This window comes from Triticum aestivum, chromosome 5D (genome assembly GCF_018294505.1).
Source record: "Triticum aestivum cultivar Chinese Spring chromosome 5D, IWGSC CS RefSeq v2.1, whole genome shotgun sequence".
Taxonomy (NCBI): domain Eukaryota; kingdom Viridiplantae; phylum Streptophyta; class Magnoliopsida; order Poales; family Poaceae; genus Triticum; species Triticum aestivum.
Window position 1 is genome coordinate 421,499,378 of NC_057808.1, and position 11,207 is coordinate 421,510,584.

The 11,207-nt window shown below is 43.6% G+C and overlaps 1 protein-coding gene across 1 annotated transcript in view; it reads right to left on the bottom strand.

Annotated features, from left to right (window-relative positions):
• Positions 1 to 9,160: 9,160 nt before the first annotated feature.
• Positions 9,161 to 11,207, bottom strand: part of LOC123122304 (proline-rich receptor-like protein kinase PERK2) — a gene marked incomplete in the record, with an annotated part of 2,766 nt that continues 719 nt past the window's right edge. The window contains 3 exon segments of the mRNA XM_044542485.1: positions 9,161 to 9,705; positions 10,090 to 10,285; positions 11,152 to 11,207. Of these exon segments, the coding sequence (XP_044398420.1) occupies positions 9,689 to 9,705; positions 10,090 to 10,285; positions 11,152 to 11,207 (269 nt within the window).

Here is an 11,207-nt window from a genome sequence, read left to right on the forward strand (position 1 = left end):
GTGGCAAGTCACTCGTCAATGTCGAGATCTAAATAGAACCCATCAGAGGGGGCGGTGTTGTCGTCTGAAAACAGTAATTAAAGCAACATGAGTACAAAGGTACTCAGCAAGTCTTACAACTGATCCTACTATACATGCACATTCTCAAGAAGGTAGTGGAGTTATTGCAGCAAGCCAGCTTTGACCCTTGGCTAAGCTATCCTACGAGACACCACTTGTAAAATAGTTTTCGCACACGAGTCCACTAATCACCATCTCAATACTCCACCGTGGATCCTCCCTCGTCATCCTACGAGAGAGCCATCCCCGGCACTCACACTTATCTTGAGTCTTTTAGTAGTAACCATTAACTTGTCTATGAACTGCATAGGCGACCAAGTAGTCCTTTACCGCGGACACAGCTATTCGAATAGTTTTATACCCTGCAGGGGTGTACTTCTTCACACATGCTTCCACCACTTATCACCGTTTACACGACATGTACTCGGCAACCTTCAAGCGGAAGCCCAGCGAGGGTGTCGACCACGACCTGACTAAACACACGAGTCCCTAGTCTAGGTTTATCGCCTATTCGGGTTCCATCCGCAAGGAAATCCGGCCAGGGTGTCCTCAACGGCCCCAAACGATGTGTACAGGGTTCCTGACACACCAAACGGGCGACTCGGTACACCGGGCCACGTGCCTACCGCATCACAGCCCACCCCTAAGGTCAGCGCTGCGCACGGCCTCCAGCATACTACAAACACCAGAAACTACTTGCAACTCCTGGACAGAGGACAAGAGTGGTTAATAAGTCGAGAGGGCCCATTGGTTTCGGGCCCAACGCGTGGTAGTAGCTGATCTTAAATCACGCATACTGATCTCAGTTCTTAAGGACGGCCTCAATGAAACAACCCACCATGTACTCCTACATGGCCTCTCATCGATACCTTTACCAAATCATGTTCAACACTTCACTCTCATTACCGACACAACCATTTACTCTAGTTCATCACCCCGATGAGCCAGACCTGACACGACTCTAAGCATAGCAAGCATAGCATGGTAGGAAACACAAACATGGCTCAATCAACTCCTACACATGCTAGTGGATTTCATCTAGTTACTGTGGCAATGACAGGTCATGTAGAGGAAGTGGGTTTAACAACCGCAACGCACAGCAGTTTGAAACGCGTTGTCTTAATGCAGTAAACGAGAGCAGAAGCGAGAAGTTGGGTTTGTATCGAAATGATCAATGGGTTGCTTGCCTGACAGAGTGGTAGTGGGATACTGCCCTTCAGTTGGATACTCGTGAATATCCCCGGAGGCAGAACCTACCACGAAGAACACATCAAAACACAATCATCACATGGCAATATGCAACAATATGATGCATGCAATGACATGGCAATATGAGTGTGTTTTGGCTAATGCAACTTAGAAAAGATTGGTTTGACTTCATTTGAATCAAGGATTCAAATGCTAACCCAAAATAAGAGGTGATATTAGTGCATTAACTTGTTTCACCTAAACAGCAGGGTTAAAGCGTTCTGACATGCATGAAACCGGTACAGATGGAAAGATTGAATTTTTCTGATCAAATTTCATATATAAATCTTTGCATTTGGAGTTACAGATTAATTTCTATGAATTTTTGAAGTTTGTAGCATTTTCTGGAATTTCCTGTATAAGAATAAATCCAGTAAATGATTTATTGCATCAGCAGTGCATCAGGGTGACGTCAGCGGTCAACGGGGACGGTCCAGGTCAAACCTGGCCAGTGGGTCCCATCTGTCAGTAGTTAGTTAAACTAACTAAATTTAGTTAGCGCTAAACCTGGGTTAATTAGCAGGGCGGGCCCCACCTGTCATAGACCCAGGGGTCAGACTGCGTCCACCCGGTCAACTCGGTCAGTGGGGTCAAACTCGCTGGTGTTTAGCCACCGGCGGCAGCAGACGCGGCGGAGGGGCACGGGCTTCGCGCTCCGGCGTCCAAAAGGGCGGCGGAGGCCATCTACGCGTAGCTGGGAACGGGCCGCATCCAGTGGTGCTGGTGGTTACCCTCGGGGTCGCCAAAAACAATGCCGGCGACGAGTTTGGCGGCTGCTGGAGCTCGGACGAGCTCGGACTCGTCGCTAGGAGGTACGGCGAGCTGCATGGAGCAGTGCTACGGGCTGCTTGGGCTGCGGCGAACGCGATGGCGTGCTCGGAATCGAGCCAGCGTGGCTGTGGCCACGACGGCGACGTGCGGAGGCGTTGGCGCGTGCGGGCGAGCTCGGTGTGGTCGCTGTGGTGCACAAGAAGGCAAACGGAGAGGAGGAGGAGGTAGCAGGGCTCACGGCGAGGTCGGGAACGAGCTGGTGCTGGCGTGACGGCGAAAGGGATCTCCGGCGGCGATTGATGAAGACGAGGCTGTTGCGGTGGCTCCAGGGCAGGCGAGCGCTCGGGGCTTGACTAGCTTGGTGAAGCGGACGGCAGCGAAGCTTCTGGACACGGCGAGACGGTGAGGAGGCGACGGTGGCTGCGGTATTCACGTCGGCGCGAGCGCGGCAGCGTCGGCCATGGTGAGGAGAGGCGAGGGAGAGGTGCAGGGGGCGAATGGGGTGTCGGGGCGGTCGAGCGGGCGACGTGGAGGTCGACCAGCGCGTCCAGGGGCGAAGAGGCAAGCAGTTGGCGCCGTGGCGAGCTCGGTGGCGTCGTGGTGTCCCTCCTCTGCCTACTGGCAGAGGTAGGTGATGACTGGCACGGGCCAGATGGGCCGGGCCAGCCAGGTAAGTGGCCTCTGGCCTTTCTCTCTCTCTTTTCTAAATGGTTTTCTGTTTTCTAATTTTCTGCAACTGTTGGGCTTTATTTAAAATACTAAAACGTTTCCAAAAATCCTAAAAATAATTGTGGGCTCTGTTTAGATTATTCCCAACAGCCCACACTTAATTTCAGAATTATTTGGGCATTTGAATTATTTTATAGCATTTAAATGCCCAAATGCAAATAGGTAATGACTTAATCCAGTGACCTTATGTGTCCTAGAAAAATGTGAACCAATTTTGGCAGAGGTTCTGGACCAAGACAAAAATGATGGACATTTTAGAAGGGCATTTCAGGTTCATTGAAAATGATTTTAGTAAACCCTAGTTGTGTTTAGGGGGGTGCTGGGGGTTCTGTCATCCCCATTTCCAAGTTTCTTATCAAAGTAAACATGATGCAACATTCTAATGCATGAACTAGCTAGGGTGTGATAGTAGGGCTATTACTTCCTCCGCGAAGGGCCTGAACTCGTAAATCTTGTGTGCACAACTTCACCGTAGCTAGGATCTTGCCTCTCCATACATACCCCCTATTCTACTGTCAGACTTAGAACCACGACACCGCCCCCTCCTCCTAGTCCAATTCGGCCTCCTTTCTTGGGGGGGCACCCCTCTGTGGGATGGTGTGCTCCCTCCTAAGGCCCATATGGCCCATATCTTCCCCCAGGGGGTTCCGGTAACCCCCCGGTACTCCGATATGTACCCGATACATTTCGGAACAGTTCCGATGTCCGAATACTATCATCCAATATATCAATCTTTACCTGTCGACCATTTCGAGACTCCTCGACATGTCCGTGATCTCATCCGGGACTCCGAACAACATTAGGTCACCAAATCACATAACTCATATAATACAAATCGTCATCGAACGTTAAGCGTGTGGACCCTACGGGTTCGAGAACTATGTAGACATGACCGAGACTCCTCTCCAGTCAATAACCAATAGTGGAACCTGGATGCTCATATTGGTTCCCACATATTCTACGAAGATCTTTATCGGTCGAACCGTTATGACAACATACGTTATTCCCTTTGTCATCAGTATGTTACTTGCCCGAGATTCGATCGTCGGTATCTTCATACCTAGTTCAATCTCGTTACCGGAAAGTCTCTTTACTCGTTCTGTAATACATCATCCCAAAACTAACTCATTAGTCACATTGCTTGCAAGGCTTATTATGATATGCATTACCGAGAGGGCCTAGAGATACCTTTTCGATACTCGGAGTGACAAATCCTAATCTCGATCTATGCCAACCCAACAAACACCTTCAGAGATACATTTAGAGCATCTTTATAATCACCGAGTTATGTTGTGACGTTTGATAGCACACAAGGTATTCCTCCGGTATCCGGGAGTTGCATAATCTCATAGTCAAAGGAATATGTATAAGTCATGAAGAAAGCAATAGCAATAAAACTTAACGATCATTATGCTAAGCTAACGGATGGGTCTTGTCCATCACATCATTCTCCTAATGATGTGATCTCGTTCATCAAATGACAACACATGTCTATGGTTAGGAAACTTAACCATCTTTGATTAACGAGCTAGTCTAGTAGAGGCTTACTAGGGACACCGTGTTTTCTCTATGTATTCACACATGTATCATATTTCTAGTTAATAAAATTCTAGCATGAATAATAAACATTTATCATGATATAAGGAAATATAAATAACAACTTTATTATTGCCTCTAGGGCATATTTCCTTTAGTCTCCCACTTGCACTAGAGTTAATAATCTAGATTACAAAGTAATGATTCTAACACCCATGGGGTCTTGGTGTTGATCATGTTTTGCTCGCGGAAGAAGCTTAGTCAACGGGTCTGCCACATTCAGATCCGTATGTATTTTGCAAATCTCTATGTCTCCCTCCTTGACTTGATCATGGATGGAGTTGAAGCGTCTCTTGATGTGTTTGGTTCTTTTGTGAAATCTGGATTCCTTCGCCAAGGCAATTGCTCCAGTATTGTCACAAAAGATTTTCATTGGACCCGATGCACTAGGTATTACACCTAGATCGGATATGAACTCCTTCATCCAGACTCCTTCTTTCGCTGCTTCCAAAGCAGCTATGTACTCCGCTTCACACGTAGATCCCGCCACGACGCTTTGCTTGGAACTACACCAACTGACAGCTCCACCATTCAATATAAATACGTTTCAGGTTTGTGACTTAGAGTCATCCGGATCAGTGTCAAAGCTAGCATCGACGTAACCATTTACGACGAGCTCTTTGTCACCTCCATAAACGAGGAACATATCCTTAGTCCTTTTCAGGTACTTCAGGATGTTCTTGACCGTTGTCCAGTGATCCACTCCTGGATTACTTTGGTACCTCCCTGTTAGAATTATAGCAAGGCACACATCAGGTCTGCTCCTTATCATCATTTTCATCCTTCCCCAAGATTGTGCAACATGCTCAAGTCCAAGTTGCTTGAAATTCATGATCTGGGTTCTAAGGGAAATATTTTTTGCGGGCGGAAAATACTTAGTAATAAAAGCATCTTTGCACTTATTCCAAGAATCGATACTATTGCGAGGCAAAGAAGAGAACCAAATTTTTGCAGAATCACACAAAGAAAACGAAAATAATTTCATCTACACAACATCATTGTCCACATCTTTTTTCTTTTGCATGTCGCATAATTCCACGAAGGTATTAAGATGGGATGCGACATCCTCATTAGGAGTACCGGAAAATTGATCTTTCATAATAAGATTCAGCAAAGCAGTATTAATATCACGAGACTCCGCACTAGTGGCGGGAGGAGCAAGCGGAGTGCCAATAAAATCATTGTTCTTGGTATTTGAGAAATCACACAACTTGGTGTTCTCTTGAGTCATGATGACTACGCAACAAGATTGCACTCAAAAACAAATCCGGCAAGAAAATGACGAACGAAAAAGAGGGCGAATAAAACGACAAATTTTTGTGAAGTGGGGGAGAGGAAAACGAGAGGCAAATGGCAAATAATGTAAATTACAAGGAGATGAGATTTGTGATTAGGAACCTGGTATATGTTGAAGATCCTTCCCGGCAACGGCGCCAGAAATTCCTTTTGATGCGGCTTGAAGCTATGTCGGTATTTTCCCAAAGAGGAAGGGATGATGCAGCACAACAACGGTAGGTATTTCCCTCAGTGATGAAACAAAGGTTATCGAACCAAGCAACACAACATAAATGGCACCTGCATACAAATAACAAATACTCGCAACCCGACGTGTAAAAGGGATCGTCAATCCCTTTCGGGTAGCGACACCTCAAGATAGGCAAACGGACGTGAGAGAGTTGTAGGTATTGAAAGATCGAACGCCAAATAGAATAAATTGCAGCAAGGTATTTTTGTATTTTTGGTTTAATAGATCTGAAAATAAAAGAAAAGGAAAATAGATCACAAAAGCAAATAATATGAGAAAGAGACCCGGGGCCGTAGGTTTCACTAGTGGCTTCTCTCGAGAAAAATAGCAAACGGTGGGTAAAAAAATTACTGTTGGGAAATTGATAGAACTTCAAATAATCATGATGATATCCAGGCAATGGTCATTATATAGGCATCACGTCCAAGATTAGTAGACCGACTCCTCCCTGCATCTACTACTATTACTCCACAGATCGACCGCTATCCATCATGCATCTAGTGTATTAAGTTCATGGAAAAACGGAGTAATGCAATAAGAACGATGACATGATGTAGACAAGATCTATTTATGTAGAAATAGACCCCATCGTTTTATCCTTAGTAGCAATGATACATACGTGTCGGTTCCCCTTCTGTCACTGGGATCAAGCATCGTAAGATCGAACCCACTACAAAGCACCTCTTCCCATTGCAAGATAAATAGATCAAGTTGGCCAAACAAAACCCAAATATCGGAGAAGAAATACGAGGCTATAAGCAATCATGCATATAAGAGATCAAAGAAACTCAAATAAGCATGGATATAAAAAGATAGATCTGATCATAAACTCAAAGTTCATCCGATCCCAACAAACACATCGCAAAAAAGAGTTACATCATATGGATCTCCAAGAGACCACTGTATTGAGAATCAAACGAGAGAGAGGAAGCCATCTAGCTACTAACTACGGACCTGAAGGTCTACAAAGAACTACTCACACATCATCGGAGAGGCACCAATGGAAGTGGTGAACCCCTCCGTGATGGTGTCTAGATTGGATCTGGTGGTTCTGGACTCTGCGGCGGCTGGAATTGATTTTCGTCGACTCCCCTAGGGTTTCCTGAATATTGGGGTATTTATAGAGCAAAGAGGCGGTCCGGGGGGCACCCGAGGTGGGCACAACCCACCGGGGCGTGCCTGGGCCTCCTGGCGCACCCTGGTGGGTTGTGCTCCCCTCGGAGCACCCCCAGGTGCGGCCTTGGCCCATTGGGTGTCTTCTGGTCCAAATAAATCTCCAAAAAAATTTGCTGCATTTGGATTCCATTTGGTATTGATTTCCTGTGATGTAAAAACACTACACCATAACACTATATTCGCAACAGCCAAGTTGGTTGGGAAAACAGCTTTCGTCAACACACAGTCGGTCGGGAAAGAGTATTGCCGACCGATCAGGTCTGTTGGGGAAAGTCCAGACAGGAAAACCCTTTCCCGACCGACTGCTTGACGGCTATGTTGTATCTTTCCCGACCAACAATCTGTTGGGCCTGCCATGGGCTTTTCCCGACCAACAGTCCGTTGAGGTAGCCATGGGGCTTTCCCGACCAACTTTCAGATGGGAATTCTTTCCCGACCAACATTCTATTGGGCTTGGTTTTAGCCTTTCCCCGACTGTGAGGCAGGGTTTGTTTTGCCGACCAACAGTTAGACGGTGTTTTCTTTTGCGATCAACAGTTCATTAACATTTTGTTTATCCAATCACAGCTTTAATTAAACATATGGTACTGATTGTCACATACATATAGTTTATGTGTTCTAAGCATAATCACCAAGACATCATACATCAGGTGCACCAAACATTTTTTATTCCATTAACTAATGGTCACATACATACACTTCAGTTGTTCCAAACATAACCACCAAGACACCATACATCAGGTTCAACAAAGGACAGCGAAAAGACTGCAACTATGAGACATCCATTTTATGCAGATCGCTGGCTTCATGGTTCATTGTGAGTCGAGTCCTTATGTTTGCTTCCTACAAAAGTTAAACAAGTCTCAATTATTAGAATGCTCAATTAATTTATGAAATGGAATGCAGGCAGAATTCACATGTACTATGTGCACACACAGCAGCAGAAAATGAAGAATACACTTGCCTAATCTACAAAACTAGCATTTCTGGACGTCAAGACCTCCAATCAACTTCCAGCAATAGCCATGGATGTGGCAAAGAAGCCCTCGGTCCACCTTTTGTCTATCTATTTGAAAGAAAACGCATCATTTACTTTGTATGATTGCTGATCATAAAGTCTCCGGGGATATACTTAAGTTACTGTACATAGGTATGAGAAGCCAATATTCCAACACTTGTTTGCAAAGAAAATAAACATACAACTTTATAGATAGTGAATACAGTGAGTAAACAAGATTCGGGTCTAGCCTTGTTCTTGAGCCGACTCCAGAGTGATTTCCCCTTTTCAGGCATGGGTCTCACCTTGACTTGTGGTAGTTTCTCCTACTCTACAGAGTTCATTAGGATTCACACATTTTGAATTAGCAAGGTGAAAGTACTAACAAGATCAAAAAATGTGGAGCCAAATCCTCTAAACTCTTGCCGATTTTTACATGAATTGAGTTTTGACTTTGGAGGCTTTGTAGTCAGATTTAAAGTTTCAGGTAACAGATGACCAAAGGCCCAAACTTCTCGATCAAACTCCATAGTGGAGTAAGAGATCGAACGCTTTTGCATAGAAGTGGCCAAGGATCCAGATAATGTATGTCAAGTTAAGTAATCCCGTGCAAACATTCAGATTAGCTTCTCCTATAACACCATTCATTTAAACTGAAAACTGATTCATTTGGGCTTCAGGATTTTGGACCTGTTAGTTTAATCCTCTAATTCAAGGGTACTTTTCAAAGTTTTCAGTGCCCAAACTAACAGGTCCAGAATTAGTGGATTAAAGGGTACTTTTCAAAGTTCCACGGAAAGCAGTAAAAGTTGGAGCCAGCTATATATTTATGGCCAGAAACATATATGCATACATAAAACACATAGCATGAGGAAAGTATCTATCAAGTACATGGAAACCCTGGTCACTACCAAACATGAAGAAACATGAAGAAACGGGTATAGAAGCGATGAACAAAACATTAACTTTGCCCTTTGGCGTATCCAATTAATAGGAACAACAGTATTAGAAACTGTATGAGATGTACCATACAGCTAGTCAAATAATAGGTTTCTTACATTGCTTGGGGTTGGATGTGCACAACGTCATTCTGTACAGATTAATTTTTTAGCACCACATACTGATCGGCTAAAAATACTGGCACATGGAGGTCCCATCCCATAACATAGCCAAGCATCAACAAAAATCAGGGAAGGAAAATATGATGAAACCAAAGATAATACCATAGCTCCAGATGAGGAAAATGAGCACTCACTAATAGAAAATAAGAGACGTAGACCACCACCTAGGAATCTTATATATGAACTGGTTTCCAGCTTCCAAGACCAATTAGCCAGAGTCAAGGTTTGCTTAGCCTGCAGATAATAAAAAATAAACAAAAGAACCATAATTAGAGAGAAGACAAAAAATAGGCAAAGAAATAGTAGTGGGGATAAGTGGTGGATTTGAAGGCATTTGTATCTTCTCCTCGCCGGTCGCCACAAGAAAATAGTGCTGGATTAGATGTGGTGTATATGCATATTCCCTGGTACACGTTGGCTCATTTACTTCCATGGCAAAGCAGGACAGTGTAGACCATCAGGAGTTCATCTTCGCCTACAACCTAGGATAATCCGCAGGACGGGAGTTAAAACGAGAATAACGTAGAAGATATAAGAACGCATGTGATTACACATTCCAATACTAAAAGGCAGCAAGCCATCAATGTTGTAAACAAATAGATGAAACTACTTCCAAGAAACTATAACATCACAATAATATGTTCCCCTTCTTTTAACTCCCACCAAACATATTGTACACAATGTTTCCTCCAACAGCAATAATCCTTATCATGCATGATTTCACTTGACATAACAATCAATTAAAGCCTAAGCTTTATGCAGAATGCAGATAACTCACGGAAGTAATAAACTGAAAATCTGAAAGAATCTAAATAAAAATAAAAAGGTAGTGTACAACTCAGGTGGAGAAACAATTAACGGTGTACCGACTGCCAGCAGCCAAAAAATAATCGAGCGGCCCATACTGCTGCGTCGCGACAATGCCTCCAGAATGGCTGGTGGCCTAGCGTGATTTATAAGTTCCATGCTCCAGGATCTATAGCTTCCTCCATTGCTTGATGATGGCTTGAAATTTTTTATAACTTCATATCTGAAACCATCTCCTTTCTTGTCTAAGTGCCCCTGACATAGCGGAGGTAAGAATATATTTGGTTCTTTTGTTTTTTGTACAGATGAAAAAATATAGGAATACCAGTACAGCGACAACAGATGTACATATATAATATAATATCAGTATAATCTCATGTTTTTATTTGCCTTAGAATATATTATTGCCACACAAGCATGATCCTGCAGGGATAACTATACCATGTGTATATATTTGACCGTGCAGGTATGACTTAATAGCCAAACAAAGCATAATAACCCACCTTTCAGGATTCCAAGCGTCATTCAAAGCTTTAAAAGAGAGATTGTACTAGACAAAACTGCTAGTTCAGATGTCACATGTAGGTAAAAACAACTTGCAATACTGTCAAAGTAATCTACTTCAGCAATCAACATGCATGATCGGTGTTTAAGAAAAAATCCAAAGTGTGAAAAGATGTTGTATACATTCATGACATCCACAAATAAGGAGGGCCTGTACATGGGGTGGAGAAACTCACAAAGGGATTGCCTAGAAATTCAGCTCACAAATTTTATAAAAATATATATGTTTGCTAGCCACCATTTCCTGCTCTTTTTATCATTTTAGGTATTCACGTCAGTTTTGAATTGAAGTGCCAGCCTCCAAGCTACTAAATCACAACATCGATCGTATACTGAAAGAAAAAAAACTGGACACACCACATCTTATGAACAAAATTCATCTAAGACTGAAATTACTTCAAGTCAGCATATACCAACAGATTTGACGAAATTGTTTTCTAAGCAAAGAACAACCACATACAGCGCGCTAAATCACAGACGAAGAAACATAATGTTGAAGGATTTTTCAGAGAGAGAGAGAGAGAGAGGTCGTCAGGACCCGAGGCAGAGAAACTCACCAGATCTGGTCTCTTGAATATGAACAGTAAAAGTTTGGCCTTCTGAAGTAGAAAGA